The sequence below is a fragment of the Eriocheir sinensis genome, chromosome 35 (assembly GCF_024679095.1).
Source record: "Eriocheir sinensis breed Jianghai 21 chromosome 35, ASM2467909v1, whole genome shotgun sequence".
Taxonomy (NCBI): domain Eukaryota; kingdom Metazoa; phylum Arthropoda; class Malacostraca; order Decapoda; family Varunidae; genus Eriocheir; species Eriocheir sinensis.
The window spans coordinates 18,007,670-18,029,344 of record NC_066543.1 but is presented as its reverse complement, the minus strand read 5'-3'; the positions used below and the strand labels follow the sequence as shown (position 1 = coordinate 18,029,344).

Genomic DNA, 21,675 nt, shown 5'->3' with positions numbered 1-21,675 from the left:
TTGTGGGCAAGGTTTTACCAATGTGGATAGAAATATCTATACCCAATGTGATACATTACCATCCTCAGCTCTACCAGCAAACACACATGCATTGCAATCAGACCGTGAGGGAGGATGAACTGAACAGATCATGATCATTACTAATCTGTGCACCTGTTGTACGTAAAGTCATACCCTAGATAACAGAGCCTTACAACCCAACACACTACTAATCTCATTCAGCCTTCCCAGGTTTCCTCATACACACGGACTGGTAGTCGTGGCCGTGATCGGATGTGTTGCGTCTTGCTCCACGCGGAAAGTGTTTTGTCGACATGGCTGTCAGGGTCAAGGGCGTGAGGGATTTGTGTTACGTTTGTGAGGATTTCACAGGCGAGAAATGGATTGGATGCTGTTTATGTCCTAAGTGGTGCCATGTAGAGTGTGCTCATTTGTCTGGAATTAACCAGGATAATATACCTAAAATTAATTGGATTTGCACCCCATGCCTTCATAAAGCGTCTCTGGATACCAAAATTGTAGAGAAATTGGATGAATTCAAGCAAGAATTATCTAAAGAAATATCTGTGGTAAAAGATGAGGTTGAATCAAGGGATAATAAGGTGCAGGAGGGCCTGGAGTCAGTTGCTGACGCCTCTGCTGACCAACCACTTAGTTGGGCTGAGGTGGCGAAGAAAGACAGGAAAGTCAAGAAGAATCTCCTAGTTGTGAAAGCTTCTTCCCAGGAAAAGAAGGCAACAGACATGAAGGATGAAGGTTCACAGGCATTGAATGGCATTCAAATAACTGATTCAAGATTCACAAATGGAGGTAATATTGTCATGAACTTTGATAATGAGAACACAAGGGCTGAGGCTGCTCAAAAATTGGAGTCTGTTGAGCAAATTAGTACCAAGAGTGTTGGAAAGATGAAACCAAGTATGCAGTGTGCATAAAGACGAGACCAAGGAAAAAATAAAGGAGACCATCTTAGACCGCAATGAGTTCTTACGCACAATTCAGGGTGTTGAGAATAAGATTGAGCTGATTTTTAGTAATCCTGCAGCTGGCGGCACGATGCACTACATTTTGAGGTGCGACCCAACTGTAAGAGAGCTGATTTACAAGAATCACGACAAGTTGAAATTAGAATGGGGAATAAACACAGTGAGAGACAGATACGATGGAATTATATGTTATCATTGTCAGAGATATGGCCATCTTGAGGTCAACTGTACTGCCAAGACCAATGGAGAAGCCCCAAAATGTTTCAAATGCTCTGGCGATCACAAATCAAAGGAGTGCGCCATGGCTGAGAAGAATTGCATAAATTGTGTGAGTTACAAGAAGCCTGAAATCAACCACTCAGCGAATGACCAGTGTTGTGTAGTTCTTCAAGCCGAAATTAAGAGAATTCATGGCTATTAATTAGAGTTTATACTCAAAGACAAATTGTGTGTTAAATATTCAGTGAGTTGGAAATAATTTAGTGCGAACCCAAACACGGCCAAGTGACTATGATGATGCCAAGTTTTATTAAAAGGACATCAGTAGGTTATTAATGAAAGCAATCAAGGCTCACTCACTACGACGTTGTGAATAAGTGTATCGAGGATTATTATCGAGGCAATCATCGTAATTGTTAACGGCCCTCGCAGAGCGCTGCACTAGCAGTGGAGCGGGGGCTGAAAACTCATCAACGGTAAACGGTAAACGGTAAATTGTGAGGGAAGACGAAGCGCTGTGCCTATGGCGTCGAATTCCGTCCCTCTGTCGGGAAATGTCCCAAATTGAATGCGCATGCGCGGGCTTTGCTATTTTGTCCATATTACTCACTGCACTGTCTTCTAATAGCTTATATTGAGCTTACCTTTGATCTTCTGATTGTCCTTCTGTCTCCTTAGAGTTTTCTTCAGATTGAAGGTCAGGTTTATGGGATACTCTCCATTCAATAGTAACTGAGCTACGGGGTCTATGGCAGCCTGGAATTTGGCAATTTTTTCATGAAAACTAGCATAAGATCAAAGGTAAGCTATTGAAAGACAGTGCTATGAATGAAATTGACAAAATAGCAAAGACCACGCATGCGCACTTCAATTTCGGACATTTCCCGACAGAGGGACGGAATTCGACGCCACATCGCTACTCCGTTTTTGCAACCCATCATCTCTTAACTCTTAGCAACAGATCAGTTCCGATGCTTTCCTGAAGCTCACTAATAAACAAAGCAACACCAAAGAGGAGCTGAAGACTGACTGACGTGTCTATGAATGTGCAAAAGACATCAACTAAAATTAGTTCCCATCTTTTTCCGGAAGTATTTCCACTACTAAGTGTTCTTTCATGGAGTTCTCATCTCTTAGCAACAGAGATTGGATGAGTGCATGTGAAGGGTGCAGCATGCAGCAGGCACAAAACAGGCTGCAGTGGTTCAGCAGGCCAGTTAAACCAACAGCTGATTTACACTTATGTAAAGGTTCGTCCGTAAATCTGGGTCCGCCTGTCGACTCGTTGCTCTCATTGTTGACATTCAGCCGCCACGTGAATCAAGGCACACCAGAACAAGCGCTTTAATCGTGCACGAGCCCAAGCTCTTGAATCTATAGGTATCATGCACGCGACCTTGTTTTGTGTGGGGTATCGTTTTTTGCCGTGATTATATTAGTGTCATTCATTAACTTCTTATGCTCTTTAAACTTACTTAGTAGTTTGTTTCATATCGATTTATGTTCTCATTTTTAACAACAATTATTATGACCAGCCGCATTAGCGAGATAATTCGTATATACGAATGCTTGTTATTTGTTTTGTAAACTTCACTAAAAATAATTACATTATTTTTATCGATTGAAATTATATATCTACGAAAAAGATTAATTAGCAATAAAAGGTCTTCGAAGGTCACTTACTTCTTCGACACAGTTATAATAATGACGATAATAATGATAACAATAATATTAATAATAATAATAATGATAATAATAATAATAATAATAATAATAATAATAATAATAATAATAATAATAATAATAATAATAATAATAATAATAATGATAATAATAATAATTATAATAATAATAATAATAATAATAATAATAATAATAATAATAATAATAATAATAATAATAATAATAATAATAATAATAATAATAATAATAATAATTATAATTATAATTATAATAATAATGATAATTATAATTATAGTTATAATAATAATTATAGTTATAATTATAATTATAGTTATAATAATAATAATAATAATAATAATAATAATAATAATAATAATAATAATAATAATAATAATAATAATAATAATAATAATAATAATAATAATAATAATAATAATAATAGTAATAACAATAATATAATAATAATAATAATAATAATAATAATAATAATAATAATAATAATAATAATAATAATAATAATAATAACAAAAAATGTAATCCCAGCACACACACACACACACACACACACAGACACACACACACACACACACACACACACACACCGTAATATGTAACCTCCCTGCGCTCCCCTTTCGCACCCCCCCTGACTCCTGTCACGTGGCAGAGATATATGTAAGTGTCGCCCATGCCACGGAGCCCCGCAGGACAGGTCTGTGGTTATGTTGCACGCCTTACCCATCTAGCCCACCTAGACCGAAACCAACACCAAACCTTCCCATTACAAGCACATTTCAACATAATAATCCTTTAGTAAACCCTCCACCCTCACACTCTCCCTCAACACACACACACACACACACACACACACACACACACACATTCAGGACACCATCAAGGAAATTATTCGCGACTCGCACATTGCAGCTTCAGTTTTATGGACGATCAGATTATTTTCTATCAAATATCCTATCAATAAGTTAATGAATATATAAATAAAAAAGCAAGTCGATTAGCACGTAAAAATATGTTAAATATTAGATAACAAACAAACGAGGAAATGATGAAAAATTAAGAAAGGACTTTGAGAGTCGCATAAAGTAGATGCTAAATAGAATCTGCTTTGTTTAGAATGAAGGAATATATAACTTGAGATTCGTCAAGACATTTATATATATATATATATATATATATATATATATATATATATATATATATATATATATATATATATATATATATATATATATATATAACACGTCTACGTAAGCAGGTGTAATCATGTCAATTAACAATAAGTGGTGCTTTCCAGTGAGAGCAAGGGAAGGTCTGGAGCAACATATAGTTGAATAAAGGATTCGGATATTTTTGCAATGAATTATGTAAGATTTTTCCTTCAGGATGTCGATTATAGAAAAAATACTAATTACTATTATGGTATTTCACTTTTTTCTTTCATAATGTAATTATATAAGTGTGTGTGTGTGTGTGTGTGTGTGTGTGTGTGTGTGTGTGTGTGTTACACCAGAATTTTCTTGAAACTGGTTTTTTTTTATGAAACACGTTATACAATAGGTACACAAGCCATAGATTGGTTTACCTTAGAAGGTCTACACTTTCAAACCATATTTCATAAAAAAAAGAATACCATGTTGGGTAGCGCTATTATTTTAGCATTAAAGTAACATCATCTCGAATACAGAACACTGAACACGTGTGTGTGTGTGTGTGTGTGTGTGTGTGTGTGTACATCTCTCTCTCTCTCTCTCTCTCTCTCTCTCTCTCTCTCTCTCTCTCAATATATAATCTTCTTCGTGATTATCAGTAAGGTACAGGATACATGAAGGTAAAAAAAAAAAAAACGTCATTCACTCACCTGGACGGCCGTGAGAGTAATTTGAAGCTGGCGGTCGTCGGCGGGAAGCAGTGCGAGGCTAGCGGGGGCGGGGCGCTACACGTGAAGGTGAGGGAAGGTGGGGGGTCACAGCAGCGACAGCTCAGCCAGCCAGGCGCAGGCAGCCTCAGTAAACGACCAGCTGTTGTTGGTGTTGGAGGTGGGTGTTTACAATCCCCTCCGGTTGTAGTGTTGTTGAGATGACAAGAAATTGACGTCGTGTGACTCCATCATCTGCCAAGATGAGTTTGGTGAACGACTCGGTGGAAAAAACAATCATTGGTGGAGTCATAGCCTGTGAAATGTTTGAAAAAATATTGAAAGAAAAGGGACCAAACCAAGAAATATATTTATCTTATGCAACTTTGCTCGCGGAAAAGGGGCAAGTTGTAGAGAGTTTGGAACTGTTGTACCACACGTATAAGTTATATTCTATGAGCCCTGATAAACTGTATCAAGTAATTAGTAAAATAGTTGATTATTTAAGATTAAACTGGAAAGAGAATGGTCCTCCCATCTCTAGAAATGTGTTCTCTTGCCCGATGTGCTGGGGGGTCCTACACGAGCCCCTCACCCTAGTGTGTGGCCACACCTACTGCCGAAGGTGCCTCTTGAAAGAACAACTCAGAACGTGTAAAGTTTGCCAGTATAAGTTTAAAGACAAGAGCCTAACCAATGTGAAGCCCAATGTGTTAGTCTCTACGTTAGTGAACCGTTGGTGGATGCAGGAGGTGGAGGGCGTCAAGCTAAGGACCGACGGAAACAAATACTTCATGGACCAACAACTGGAGAAAGCACTCGAGGCCTACACCAAAGCCTTCAAGTGTGGTAAGCACCCCCTCCCACCTTGTTACTACTTCCCTCGTCTTTGTGAGTTAGATCAAGGACGTGCCCCAATCCTGTGCCTTTACGCAACCCGAGAGTCGGATCAATGACAGTAAAGTAGCAGTGTAGAGAAAGAGGGAGGCGCCGTTGCAAGGCTGTGTGAAGTTTACGTAAGGCAGACACCTCTCAAAGCAACAGCCCACGCAAGCGCCCTTACCCCGCCCAGTTGTATAAGCCCACATTATGAAAACTCCGTACATTATTATTAGGGACAATACATGACCTAAAGCACATTGTCTAAAGACAGGGCCTAAATATGTTCCGTAAGCGTGGCGAGGCAGGTTCATGGGATGCATATGTAACGGGCGGGGGGGTTGCCAAAGCGAGCCGTGCACCACCGTTTGTGGGCCTCGCACCTTACGTAAAGTGTCGTGAGGCATCGCAGTTTTTACCTGCTCTTTGCTCTATGTAACTGAACCGTGTGGCGTCTTGCTTTCCACCTGCATCTCCATGTAGTTTAATGCATCTTTATACGTTCAGCCTCTGTATTAAGGCCTTGACAGCTGATTTAGCTGCGATACAAAGGAAATAGGTCACAGGAAGTGCTCACCTTTCATAAGAGCAACTCACGTGTAGGTCATAAGTTGTTGGAAGAAATGTTCTCGGCTCTACAGCTCAACAATGAAAAATGGTACTCGCATTGTTGACGTGCAAGTGCCCGGCAGTTATATACACTACACAGGCAGCCAGCCGTGTTGTATAAGCAGACACTGACCGTGCCTTGAGATGGTTTTATACTTAAACGTGTCCAGCTGCGCGCTCAGTAGCTACTCACTTTAATTAAAGTACAGTTTGCAAGGATCACTTACATGAGGTTGCATGCTTATAATGATTGTAAGGGCTTCTTTGTGACCTGAGTGCAGGCTACTCTCCAAATATAAGGTGTAGAGTGCTGCGTTACGTAAGTGGCATATTCTAGTTATTTAACAGTACATTAGTATGTACAAGAGAAAAAATAGTAAATGAATGCATCTAGGGTAGTGGTAGTGTGGTGGTCGTTAAACTAGAGAATACCGCCCACGTAAGCTTGTGGTGAGAACCCTTACCAACCTCGTTACGGGGGAAGAACAGAGTTATTGACGTGTAGGTAACCTCTAAAGATAAATATCACAGGATATGTGATGATACAGGGACTGCTAAGATTTTAGTCGCTATTTCGCATCCTACCCACACGTGCCGTCTGCCTCACAAGCAAGCCACGTGACCAAGGCTGCTCGGGGGTCACGTGCCAGCAGTCTCCACTTCCTGCTGCGCCGTTTTCCATCCAAGTGCAAGAGAAGAACAAAACGGGTGTGCATGAACATTTTGGTTTATGCCATTCGTAAATAAAATTAAAATAGTGCTTTCGGGTGTATTGCTAATTACTTTAATATACTTGACCATTTATCACTTGTAAAATGTTTTTAGGTGATTTATACTTGAGGAGAACAGATATTAATGAGATTTAAGCGGCGATTACGGATTAAATAGAAGTGGCTTTCCACATCATTATATACTATCCTTTGGCATCATACGGTACATTTCTAACAATGAATAAAATAGTATGCGGAATTTGTCTCATTGGAAAGGAAACGCCCACTGCCTATTGTCAGAAAACTCTGACGAATAATCTTACATCGGTCACGTGTCGGCGGGTGACGTACTCGGCCAAGGCCGACCGCGGCACATGAACCCACTGACCTGCGACGAAAATGTACCACTGGTTCTCATGTATTGTAAAAAATGTGGCAGTGATGTGGAGGCAGGGACAGATTCGTTCCGCATTATGACACTACATCTTGAGTGTTTGTGATGTTCGATATGCTGTTATTTTTGTAGGAGGATGTAGTCTCTCTCTCTCTCTCTCTCTCTCTCTCTCTCTCTCTCTCTCTCTCTCGAAATTTTGTCTGTGGGTCAGCTTGTTTTGTGCAGGAGTTTTAAGTTTCTACAAACTAACAAAATAAGAGTTTTCGGCCCTTGATCTGCTCTCTTCGTAGGATAGAAAATGATACTATAATAGAAAAAAAAAAAAAACTCCTTATCGCGGTAACGAGGTGTGTTTTCAGTTGTGTTGCTCTGCGTGTTGTCAAATGGTGTACATGACGGTACGCCACAGAGTGAGCTACAGCGAGGACGCCACACATCTCTTCACGACCACCACCCCCAGCATTATTTTGTTTACGTAAAGCAGGGCGTTCCTATCTCTTGATAAAACTTCGCTTGGTATCTTGGCGCCGGTAACAAATTTTATTGCATAATTATAAGGTGATTCATCGATTTCTCCTTGCTGGAGTTCTAAGTAGTATAACAAACACCGTGCTTACGTGTAACGTCAGAGATTCCCATAATCTTTTATGAGGTTAGATGGCAGATGATACGGCGTTGTCGTTGTTCATCTTTTTATCTAGATAGTTTTTTTTTCTGTCTTGGATAGTGTTTTTTCTGTCTTGGATCCCCTTTCTGATAGGCAACCCCAGTTTTTGGGCGAGGGCATTGATGGATTGCCTATTGTATGGCTACGAGCCCCACCTGCCCGTGTTTGTAGTGGGAATTGTCCCTCTCCTAGGTGGGTAGCCTACCGTGGCTACGATCCCCACTTGCCCGGGTTGGATTGGTGAAGTGACAGGGCGTATCCATACGTTGGTGAGCCATGCACACATATCTGGGGCTTCGGAGATTTAGCTTTGGACCACAAGGTGCCAGTTACCAAGGGTGCCACGTGGAGGCACTCTGAAATTCTTAACCAGGTAGAGGCTGTGTACTGACAGGAAGGACTTACGCACTCAGCCTTCTTTTCGCTGAAGCTGTCCAGCGGCTGCAGCTAAAAGCAAGAGATGGCTAGCAGTCTCCTATCTGTACGACAGCAGTAGACGAATTCCCTCTCCTGCTGTGGAGGCTATTAGTTACCCTCAAACACCATGCATTACCTATACATTAACAAAAACTGATAAAAGCACTATTGTAAACATCAACGAACCTACAGCCGATTTTCTTTACTTTTTGTCATTTAAGTTTGTTGCTTCTGGGCAGTCTACGCACTTACGGTTTGACCGATAATTGTTGTCATAGTAAAATGTGGTCAGACATTACGCGACTAACCGATGTCATAAAAACTTATCCCAACTAGGAAAATTAGACACTTCGGAACTCATAGTTATTACCCTAACTTTTTAACAACTGCTAGGTTAAGTGTTTACATGGCAACTTTGACAACATGAACGTCAGGCATTGTGTAATGTAAGAAGCCAGGCATCGTTTCCCGTCATGACAGCACAACCCGTTTGTTCAAGCTTTACGTGAGCGCCCTGACGGGACACACACACACACACACACACACACACACACACACACACACACACGGAGATATATAATTTTTATGTGTTAATAACTATATAATTGCTTGCTTTATCTAAATCGATATGAAGGCAATATAGTGGCATCTTTTACTTGGTTTTACCTGAAATAGCTACTTACTCATCAAAACAAGGACTTTTCTGTATTAGGCACGTGCCTGTCGGGCACCACCCACATTGCCTCGATCATCAAAGTAAAGTCAAGACTAGTCTCATCAGCTAACCGTATGGGAAAATTTACAGTTAAATGAGCAGGTGGTACCACTTGAATTAAAAGAAGTGAGTTAACCTCCTAAGCTCCCGAGCTCTCACCTCAGGATAAGACAAATAGAGTTGGCCAATAGTACTAATTTAGTACTTAGCTTTAAGAGTCACAGAGCGCTGGGAGAGAGACGTAGAGGCATTGAATAATTAAATAATCGCCGAGGGGCGGAAGATTACCTACATGCTGCCCAGATCTTCAATCAACCCCAACTTCAGCGACTTCTGACAAGAGAAGCAGCATGGGTCAAATAATGCCTGGTTTACACAGTCACGACTTCGGCTGCGACAAAGGCTCGACCCGAATCGTGGCCGTTGTCGACGAAAAAATCGCCGACAACGGCCACGATTTTTTAACGTTTTTTCTGTGGCCAACACGTCGGAAACATGTTACCGACGCATTGAAGACATGTTTCCGACATGTCGGAAACTTGTCGCCGACGCGTCGGCGACTATTCGGCGACTCGTCGGAAACATGTCGCCTTCAGGCAAAACCATGGCTACGATCTCCCAGCTGAGCATCAGCTGTGCTCAGCGTCGTCTGCTTGTAGTTGCGTCACAGTCCACCAGTAGCAGCAGAACCCCCATAACATCTCCCCAGAACCCACCATGGACCAGAGACGCACTCGACAATGGACGGTGTTGCTGTTGAGTCAACTGACATTGCAAAAAAGCATCACCTGGGAAAGTCTTGTCCAGTGGCGGCAAGACGGAAAAGGCGAGCCGAGCCGAGGCGACTCCGATATATAAATACCCCTCCCGATTGCGGTTGCCGCACAAAATTTGAAAGGTTGAGGTGCACAACTTTAGAATGGATTATGGCGTGCTATAATTGTTGATATGACTATATAGATGCAGAGTGCTATAAATTATAATAGATTACGAAGAATGCTAGGCGTAATGTATCCCAGTTAACGATTTTGCAGAAAGCGAATCACCATCAAAAAGAGAGAGAGAGAGAGAGAGAGAGAGAGAGAGAGAGAGAGAGAGAGAGAGAGAGAGAGAGAGAGAGGCCATATAATATTACGTGTAGAATAGCCGTTGCTATGCCTTCCTGCTGCGTCAGTAGCCTACATCACAGAAGGCATAACTAGTAGTGACCGGATATTCCCTACGCACACGCCTACCTATCTAATCCTCCTTCCCTCTTTTCTTGTATATTATTAGTAACACGATGCTGACACATTGATAATACATATATGGGTTGCTTGTTACGTGAGTCTGAAGAGTTTGATACCTGCGTTTAAGAGTCGCTCGTGTGTTTAATCATAATGGAAAGGAAGAACCAGCGGGGAATATGCAAGGCTGGCTGGCGTCTTCTTGCAAGCAGCGGAAAGTGTGTGTGTGTGTGTGTGTGTGTGTGTGTGTGCTACAGTTGGGTGATGTAGCGTTACGAACAGCTGAGAGAGAGAGAGAGAGAGAGAGAGAGAGAGAGAGAGAGAGAGAGAGAGAGTGTTGCACGTGACTTCTGTTAGGTATAGCAGCCGCCTCACCAAAGCATTTATTAGGATGAAGCTGAATAATAAAGATGTATCAATCTAATTAAAAAATGAGGGTAAAGCAAATTAGGACAAGGGCAAAAAGCAGCTAAACAATAAAATATGCGTTACCCTCTCGTTTTCTGCGTTATCCATGAATCCACATTTCATTAGTGCTCGTTAGTCAGCCCTCATATTCCTGCCTGTTTGTGGGAGCCCAAGAGTGGTAGGAATGCTTATTGTATGTAACCTTCTGCTGCATATAACTATATGCAGCAGAGAAATCACAAAGAAACGGAGTGTTTGTTTTGGCAACCCTCCCTACGTAAGGTTACAGGTGCAGGAAGGCGCCTGAGAGAGTCAATCGTGTTACACTGAACCACTGAAGGTGGCAGCTTATTTCATTCTCGCACTACAACGTTGGTGAAGAAAAATTTGGTGGTCTGAATTTACTTGTCTACATTTAAGTTTTGTGCCATTATTCCTCGTTCGCAGTGTCATCGATCATAAACAATTTTGATTTGTCCACATTCGTGAATCCATTTAGTATTTTAAAACATTCGATCAGTTTTCCTCGGAGAGATTCTGACGGACTGACTGACACAACAGAAGCTGGCGCGTCTGGTCTCGCCGCCATTGGAAACATCAGATTCTGACATTTGCGTAGAGAGAGAGAGAGAGAGAGAGAGAGAGAGAGAGAGAGAGTGTGAGTCACGTGTCCGCCAGTATTGAGCCACATCGTCCTCAACTGGGAACGAACGCTCAAAGGGGTGTGTGTGGAGGAAGGTTGCCACGTAGTACCCTCACACAGGAAGCTCGAGAGGTCTGCTTTAAGGTTCAGCCTCTATGTCTGGGGTACGAATTGGGTACTATGGGAAGTTTTGATATATGGCTTAGTCTTAGAGGCTTTCTGAAGTGTACACCATCTCTTCATTTAATCGTAGAGGGTGTTATTAGACGCCTACTACAGGGGACAAGTTTGGGTGTTCGGGAAGGTTTGGCGTTGGCGTTCATGGCGGAGTACGGAATGCATTATTATCCCCTTATTTGTGTTTCTATGTGTTTCTTTGCTATTCATGATCTGGAGGTGCGTTTTTCGGTGCCATGATAATGTGTATTTGTTGTCTGATGTGATGTAGTAAGGGTAATAGGTAAAAGAGAAGACGGACCTTTTGGCAGTCCGTCTTATCCTGGTCGAACCTCTCCTGTCATCACACCCGCTGACCAGCCCCAACTTAGCAATGAGTGAGCTTGTTTTAACATCTTCCCAGCTGTGCAACGAAGCAGCAGGACGGCGATCACGATATTATTATTATTATTGCTGAAGTGAATCGTGATTGGCGGGGGTTTATCACGTATTTGCTCATTTCTTGATAGCATACAATAGATATCAAACGTCACATGAAGTAAGGATATCGTATCGTAGTAACGACGTTTGTTTTATAGTAATGAAAATAGTCCAATGGAAAAATTTATGATGGCCACCTCTTGCCTTTGGAATTCGAAGAACATTGTGTAGAACAAGACGGTGGAAGGAGTTGTAGTCATACAATTAGCAAGTTCAGAAGAGCAAATAGCATGGAGTTGACAACAGAAGAAAACAAGGGAAGGAACATTGCGGTATAAGTTTAGGGGTAGAAGACAGTCAGTAAGAGGAGGAGGGTAACCTACGTCTTACTCCATTTTATCCTATAGGAGATAAGATGGGCACTACTATGACAATTCTATTCATCTCTCTCTCTCTCTCTCTCTCTTGGTTGATATTTTCCCATGTGCGCTTCTATTAGGGAGTGACGAAATTGTTGAATATTAACTGCTGTAATTTGCTAGTACGCACGACACACCGCCCCGGACTCATGCAGGTCGTTCGTTACGCACCCTGGTGGCATAAGCTCACAGATGAACTTAAATCGATTCAGCTAACACATTTAGTTTAGAAGAATTACTAGGTCGTTCACGCAACTTAGCCTTGCCCCTAGGAACTGGCCTGTGAATGCAAACATGAGTCAATTGCAGCCAGCGGTGGTGATGATACGAGGTTTTCTTTACCCTTATCCCCTCCAGGGCCCTGATCCCCTTGGGTTGGATTGGCTAGGCAGTACACGTATCCAGTGACCCCGACCATTAGGCTTATCAACGCCAATACTAGCCCCCTTTTTCTTGTGCAAGGGGCGAGGGGAGGGCAGGGGGCTTACGGCAAGGAGTCTAGGCTAGGGGGGGATAGAGTCCCTTTATAGAGAGAGTCCCGACATAGGCGGCCTTGTGTATAAGGCTGCTGGGCGCCATTTTTGGCCCTTCGAGCACCGCGCCGACTTTGAACTGAGGTATTAAAAACAATTTTACCTATTTTGGAAGCGAATTCGGCTGCTTTTCAATGTAACAATGCCTTGCTGACTAGCCTTCCGTTATAGCAAAATGCCACAGAGGGGATACAAAGTGTATTAATTAACTGCAAAGCCGCTGAGAAGACGGGCGTGCTAACAGTCAGTCGTCTTGGGAGGAAACCATCGGTTATGACAGCAAGACACACACACTGCCATTGTGTGTGTCCTGCTGTCATAACCGCCCTCCCTTTGTACTGTCAAAATTATTCGGTCTGATCTCAAGGTCGTCAGCAGCCCGCCATGACACGCCTTTAGTTATCATAAGCTACATGGGTTACTGAGTGCCTATACTGAGACAGTGGCTGATTGTAAGGCTAATAATAATCTCCTGTCACCTTACGGCACGTTCCAACGGCTGGTGACCAAATTATGGTAAAGTATAAGGGCGTAATGGTGGGACGGCGATACCTGTTGATGTAGACACATACCGTCTCTTATTTATTTTCCCAGAGCTCGCTGGCTGCTGGCTCCCTGCTGGCTGTTAGGGGAAGGTGTGCAGATCTGACACAAGTGTGCTCAGTTTCATTGGACGACCCGTATGGCTGGGAAACAGAAATACAAGAGAGAGCGTTTGCTAGTGTTTGAAAAGCGCGGCGAAAACAGGGCCAATAATGGGGTCCAAATCTTAGGTTGTCGGGACTCTTTCTATCAAGGGACTCTAGGGGGGGAGGGGGGGGGGCGGGAGGAATGAGGTGGAGAGGGCCATAATGTCAGGGTCAAATCACACGTGACCACTCCCACGATTTTATTATTTTTGTCAAGAGGTTATCAAGTGTTCTTAGATGCGATAGTGGCTTTGTTCCATGGTATTGTAGCACGGTGCAAGGTGATGAAAGTATAATAGCCTAATTTACAGCCAGTTATTTGTTCACGTTGTGTTCATATATCTGTTAATTAAACAGATGGTGGCCAAGTAACCATCCGTTTAGCAGATTTAGGCTAGTCCACATATGAGCGGTTTCTCTCTCCTCACCCAAGTATGTCTTCTTATCTTTATAACCAACCTACAGTTAAAGAGTTTCATTCTTTGAGTCTCAGATTAATAATTGTATCGTGATAGTTGAAACTTGCCATGACCATGAAATTTAATGTCATCAGTGTTTGTCGTGTATAGAGTTACAGGATTAATAATTATGTGAACACATTTTCAATAAGCATTTAGGAAAAGTTGGTATATGCATGATTATAATAGTGCATCCCAGCTGTTAAGTGTTGCAGACCAGGAAGTGTAGTGCTATAGGACCTATGATGACACAACTTATCAACTGCTATACGCTGGAGAGCCTCTCGACGGCCTTTCTGCCGCGGCTGTCTTGCTATTAGGGTGGCAGCAGGTGACGGTTGTTGCGGCGGTGATTTTGCCTCTCCCGCCCAATGTGAACGGTCCCATTATGTGAATCAGTCTCAGTGTATATCTAAAGCTCGCGGCAGAAACTGCTCGTGTGAAAGCAGCTTTATACCCTGTACGTATACGTGTGGTTTCTCCTCTCACGATCTGCCTCGTTCTAGGACAAAAATATCACAATTTCATATTTTTGTCTCTGAGAAATGGAATATAGAATGTACCATTTTGATAACATCAAAACTCATCCATGATAGGTTTGAAATACTTCAATCATAATTATGTCATAATCAACTGTTTTTCCTCCCTGCAGCGCCGCAAGACCATCTGCTGCTAAGTAACCGCTCGCACGTCATGCACACGATGGGCCGGGCAGAGGAGGCCCTCAAGGACGCCGAGGCCGCCACCAGGTGTCGCCCGGAGTGGGCCAAGGGCTACTTCCGCAAGGCCATGGCTCTGACTTCTCTCGGCCGTTTTGAGGATTCAATTGTCTCTCTCCTGCAGTGTACCATCCTTGAGGAGTCCATCAGTGTACACAACGTTAAGGATGAAATCTCGAAGGTAAACACAAGTGCCTGATATTATTAATTTAAGGTGGCAAAGTGATTTTTATGCTATTAAATATTAGCCAGTCACGTCGTATTTATGTAATTGGTTAGTTGAGCACAGAATTGTGAAACTGGTCATGGGGGCACTTTTTTTCCCTTACCGTTTGATATATAAATCTTGGGGTCTGGAAACCCAATGTTCAAAAGGCTACCTGTCACATTATTCTTTATCCCCTTTTTTATGCATAGTATTGTAAAATGTATAAACTTGGGCAATTATTTTTTACTAGTATACATCATCTATCTATCTGATGAATTATTTTCAACTTGCCTACTTTATGTCATAGCACTCCGTTATTGGTATACAGCATTCTTAAAAAAAAAAGAAAATCATTGCGTATGATACAAAAACATATTCTTTTATCAGGCTTTCCACCGGCTGCTGGTCAGACTGACATGTAACAGACGGTACAGCATGGAGGGGCGGAGCGGCCGCCACCACCACTGCTGTTACTCCAGGATCTCACCGGCCATCTCGGACCCTTCCCTCATTCCTGAGTACGACTCTGAGGACAGTGAGGACAGCGAGGACGGCCGCCAGCAGGGCCACTGTGGGCCCTCTGCCCCACCCATCGAGGAGGTGGCTCACCTAAGAAAAATCATGGAAAAGTTCAACCATGAAATGGAACGTAACAGAAGTGAGTGAGAAGCTTTCATGAGATTCATAAGTAACGACCTTGTTAATGATGATACATAAAATTAACTGAAGATGTAATTTGATGATTATCCTTAATAAATGGCATTTGGATATAACTTTTTAACCAAATTTTTACTTAAGTAACAGCATATCGTTACTTTTCAGAATCAAGTGGTGGTTATGTACGCACTGTAGACCTACAAAACTATGAGGTGAATGACTTTGAGTGCACGCTTTGCTACCGGTATCTGTACCAGCCCGTCACCACCCCGTGCGGCCACTCCTTCTGCCGCACGTGTCTGGACCGTTGTCTGGATCACTCCACCAGCTGTCCACTTTGCAAGACCTCCATAAAAATGGTGAAGAAATAAATAAATAGCCATGCCATTAGATCAGCGGTTCCCAAACTGAGGGGCAGGTCCCCCTGGTGGTCGTGAGCTGGATACAAGGGGGGCGTGATTCCGTCTGCCAAAAATTGCAGTTTTGCAAATAAATACACACACACACACACACACACACACACACACACACACACACACACACACACACACACGAAGGAGTAACACTGAATCATCCTCACACGAGTTTCGAGATATATATATATATATATATATATATATATATATATATATATATATATATATATATATATATATATATATATATATATATATATATATATATATACACACACACACACACACATACACACAAGGGATGGGGGCCGTGATGATTTCTTAGAAATCAATAGGAGGCATAATGTAAAAAAGTTTGGGAACCACTGCTGAGTCTAGATAGTGTTACATCTATCCTTGCATATTGTTTCACTTTTATTTTCCCTGGAATGACCAGCTTTGTGCATGCTTTATTACTATGTATTAAAGAAAATTACATTACTTTTCAATGGAGTTTCTCTCTTTTAAAACTTCTTAATATCTGAAACGTTCACGGCAGTGGTGTCACGAGGGTTGCTGGCGCCCGGGGACAAAATCAGTAATGGCGCCCCCCACCTCCCAGGCAATAAGTACTGCACCTGGCGACATATGTACCCTCCAGCACCCCCTCGCGATGCCACTGGTTCACAGGCTGTAGCCTACTTATTAGGTAAATCCTTTCAAATTGTTAGCCAGTTAGTAATAGCATTTTTTCATTCCAGTTCCTGGCAGAACGCCGATCTGCAGTCACAGAATTCCTTGAAACTGCAATGCAAACTGTGATGCCTAATGAGTGTTTGGAAAGGAAACAACAGCACGATGAAGAGATGGATGAGTTGGCAGCGGCTGGCAAGGACTCCAAGCATGACATCCCAATATTCATCGCCACTCTGGCCATCCCAACCATCAGCTGCCCTCTGCATGTGTTTGAGCCTCGCTACAGACTCATGATCAGGCGTTGCATGGAGTCAGGCACCCGCGAATTTGGGATGTGCATGCCCATGGACAGTGCTGAAAATGGGTAAGTGTTGCATAGGTTTCTGCTCCTTAAAACTATAGAATATAAGCTTTCAAGGTATCTCCCTTAAACTCTTTTCATGTGTAATGCAAATGATGGCATAATTAAGGTTGTTAAGGATGGTTAGCCATTGTAGATGCTATTGCTGGTAAACAAATCAGCACCATATAGCTGCAGACATCCAGCAACATTTGTTTGCCACCTCATGCAACATGTATTAATATCATTGTTCATTGTATCAGATTATACAGTGCATTATTTTAAAGATAGTTTTGGGAGCTGCTGTACCTTATTTTTGATCTATGGGGCTGTTGTGTCTCAGTAACATTGGCGGATCCAAGGGAGGGGCCCAGGAACCCCCCCGCCCCCCCATGGTCCTGAGTGGATACAGGAAAACTAGTTCAAAAGCGCACTGCGGCTATAACAACAAAACTTGCAGGACGTTCCAAATTGTGTGTAGGCAATTTCATCGGACACTTCAACAATGGGGCCCCCCCCCAAACTTTTTTCCTGGATCCACACCTGCTCAGCAAACACACTTCTGGTCACAGACACCTGTGTTTTATGTTACTCAAATTTTCAGTATTCAGAGTTTCCTGTATGCTATTCTCTTTTAAGATCATGCAGGGATCAGTACAAGTTGAGAATCCATTATCCGAAATTCCTGGGACCAAAAGTGTTGCGGATTTCGGAATATTTCCATTTGAATCTAAGTAAAATGAAAACTGATGATGCAATTACACCAGTTACGCCCATGCCCGCATGCCCACGTAATCCTTCTGCGCCCACGCATATAAGCGAACTTAGGAAATATTTATAAGGCCAGAAAACAAGGAAAGCATATAATCAAAATTCATCCCCCGCCCACCTAGGCACCAAGGCTTATAAACCAGCCTATATCTGCCCAGGCACTCCACCATAGCACCACAGGCGGCGAGAAGGACAGCGAAGGGTGCCACATGCTAGCCTGCCAGTAACGGCCTCCTCTGCCATCAGGAACCGAGGACATCATGTTATAAAAGACTCTCCGCCTTCGTTGTGGCCGTCTTCAGGCCTGCCATGTTGATTCACGCCACTGACGTCATGATGGTACCGGTATCGGATTATTGGTTCTATTTTTGGAACCATTATTGGTGTTTTGGTACTGGCGTTGGATTATTGGTTCTTGTTTTGGAACCGTTACTGGCATTTAAGTAATTTCCCATCACTTTGTGGAATTTTCCATTAGTGACACGTCATGTCATCATTGAAAAAACTTTCGGATTTTGGAGGTTTTCGGATTTTGGAATTTCAGATAAAGGATTCTCAACCTGTATTTGGATAGAGGGATCTGTTTATTAGCACAGCATGCTGTAAAGGTCTTCAGTTGTAACATACAGTTTTCTCACTGCCATAAGCAAATGCAGAACGTATTTATTTATATCAACATGAATGCTCTCATCCATCTTATCAGTGATGTCAGTGTGACATGCTGACACTTGGATTCACCAAGTTCTTATAACACATGTTTTTGTTCCATTTGTTAGTATAAGCAGGAGGATACTAGTCTGATGATGGAACAAATATTTATCTATCACTCCAACATATTTTCCAGGTATGCTGATTCTGGAACAATGCTGGAGATAAGAGACATTGAGTACACACCAGATGGTCGCTCAATTGTGAACACAGTTGGCTCCAGACGTTTCAAGATTGTCAGTAAGGGTGTAAAAGATGGCTACAACACTGCTGCTGTAGAATTTCTCCAGGTTAGTTATGGACTTACTGTGTTAAAAGTGACGGTGGATCTTTAAACACTTCAAGGTTTAGCTAGCCATTATTTTATGTCTCAGTAAAAATGCCTGCTACACAGTGGCTTTTATTCACATCTCTTTAGTAATGGGTAATTTGTGACCCATTTCCCTGGTCACAAATTATTTATTTTGTCCTTAGTTTGTGTTAGTGATTTCTTCCCTTGTACCTATGTTGGAAAATGAAAATGCCAATGATTGTCCCATATTCATGTGATTGGTTGATGTCAGTACAACAAATATGTATTGATAACTAAATGAAAATTTAACAGCATATTAATTTATGTGAATATCCTTTCTTTTCAGGATGATGCTGTACCAAGTAGTAATTTACCAGAACTTCACAAGCTCCATGACTGTGTACATAAATTAGCCTCAAAATGGTTTGAAACGATAGAACTGCTGACCAAACGGAGGATTCTTGTGCATTACGGCCCCATGCCTCCAGTTGAAGTTGAGTACTGGACTATTCCCAATGGTCCAGCTTGGATGTGGTGGATCATTGCTATTCTTCCACTTGATCATCGAATCCAGGTATGTTTCCTCCCTTTAGTCTTAAAGAATTTATCTATTTAATATATATATATATATATATATATATATATATATATATATATATATATATATATATATATATATATATATATATAATGTGGCTTGTACAAATATTGGAAGAATGGTTGCTACAGGCTATGTTTAGCCTTTATCTGTGTCATTTAATGTTTTCTGAATGATATTGTTTTGAAGGTTACTATGCTTTAAAAACAATTTTGTCTCCACAGCTGTCAATCCTCTGTGAAACTTCCCTCAAGCGTCGCCTGGAGATCCTCCACAAGATAGTTCGCTGTGTCCTAGTTCAGCAGCGCCCTCGACAAGCACCCACTGAGGGGTCACAGTGACTAGTAGCATCTCTTAACGTTACAAAATATTTATGCCAAAGTAACTGTTGGGTTCTGCTTCTCGTTGTCTTACTATTTCTGTTGGGAAATTTAATATATTATTTATTTTGACTATAAAAAACTTTAGCTGACAAAAAATTATAGTTAGTATCTGTAGATTAAATTATGTGGCACTTCATGTCTTGAGATTTGGTTGGAAAAGAGTGTATGGAAATCCTGTCCATTGCATTGCAAAGTTTTCAAACTGAATGGCCACTTGCTGCATCAGGAAGTGGCAGCCTCATTCATCCTCACCACAAATGGTTTAAGCAGCATGTGGCCCTGGGGCACAAGAGGTATAAGATTGGACATGGAATCTGATCTCATTCTGATTTCCCATTCCCAAAAAGGTGCTTGGCCACTGCAATGAGTGTGTGTGTGTGTGTGTTGGGCAATTTCTGTAACTACACTCTCCTATTCTTGTAATCTTTGGCCCTCCTCCTTTTCTAATTGTGGGAAATTTGATGAGAATTATGACAATCATACTACTGATTTTGTCTTTAGTATAAGAACTTGTTTTGACAACTTGAACAGAACTCTTCTCAGGATTGTAAGGTATGACTGGCATGCAATATGTATTTATGTGTATTTACATTTATTTATTATATGATTATAGCTGTTCTCAAGTCATGCAGTTTAGTGCATGCTTAATACATTCGCTACCTAAATACCTAATACCTCATATTCCTTTATTATACAAACTGTGTAGAGTTGACTTTAGAGAAAACCCTTGTCAGGGTTATCATTTGAAATCTGTAACCATAATTCAGGGAAACTGGGTTGTAGGTCATTGGGCCATATTACAAGTCAAACCTGAGAAGTTTCAGGTCCCTACAAAGGTTGGTTTAGGGGGTGTATTACAAGTCCAATCCGAGAAGTTTTGGGTCCCTACAGAGTTATTCATCCCGAACTCTGTAGGGACCCGAAAATTCTTAAATTGGTCTTGTTGTATGGCCCCTAAACCGACCTTTATAGGGAGCCAAAACTTCTCAGGTTTGACTTGTAATATGGCCCATTATCCTAAAGCTTTTGCATACATTAAATAGGTTAAATTTTTATAGAATTTCTTAGAATTAGATGTAAATCTTCTTTAAGTGTGATCTGGGCACCCAGAATCTTTTTACAAGATTATTTTGATACAAAGGTAGTTACCTTTTTTATGGATTAGAATGAATAAACAATACAGCTTAGGGAAGGTGCTGATAGTTAGGAGCAATATTACATGGCCAAAGGTTCCCATCAGAATGTCAAGGATGTTGATATACCCTTTGTTACCAAAAGATATTTTTACATGAGCCATTGCACAAAATTTTGAGCTACTTTCTAAGGATAGTCAGCTCTGGCTGTTGTGCCAAGTGGTTATTCCTTCATATTTCTGAATTACAATATGTTCAAACTATTCAGTCTTTCAATTCAGTCCTCGTGTCAGTAGTGATGTACATGACCTGTTTTTTGTTTACTGGTTGAGTAACTCTTGAGTTAATGCCTAAAATACCAATGCGGCAAGGTGAGCGGAGGGAGTTGATAGCTGAAAGAAGAAGTCTATGGTTAGCGAGGATCTCCAGAGCAAAGACTTCAAACCCTGAACACTGGAGTCTGTGGAGAGCATTTCATGACAGGTAAGAATGATGTTTTAGTGTTTCCTCAGTCCTAGTGAGTGCTTCCAGTGTCAACATCTAATGCACTTGCAGATTCAGATAGTTTATTCCAGTGGTGTCAAGCAAAGATTAGTGACACTGTACGACAGTGAAGTGAATTTTCATTTGTTTGTCAAGTTATTTGGCCTTAC

General features: G+C 41.6%; 1 protein-coding gene across 1 annotated transcript; it reads left to right on the top strand.

Annotated features, from left to right (window-relative positions):
- Positions 1 to 4,894: 4,894 nt before the first annotated feature.
- On the top strand, positions 4,895 to 21,285 carry LOC127007534 (LON peptidase N-terminal domain and RING finger protein 3-like). Its single transcript, XM_050878707.1, has 8 exons — positions 4,895 to 5,607; positions 14,775 to 15,022; positions 15,437 to 15,707; positions 15,872 to 16,065; positions 16,863 to 17,161; positions 18,753 to 18,906; positions 19,255 to 19,482; positions 19,731 to 21,285. The coding sequence occupies exons 1-8, from the start codon at positions 5,022 to 5,024 to the stop codon at positions 19,845 to 19,847; spliced, it is 2,097 nt and encodes a 698-aa protein (XP_050734664.1). The 5' UTR covers positions 4,895 to 5,021; the 3' UTR covers positions 19,848 to 21,285.
- Positions 21,286 to 21,675: the final 390 nt, after the last annotated feature.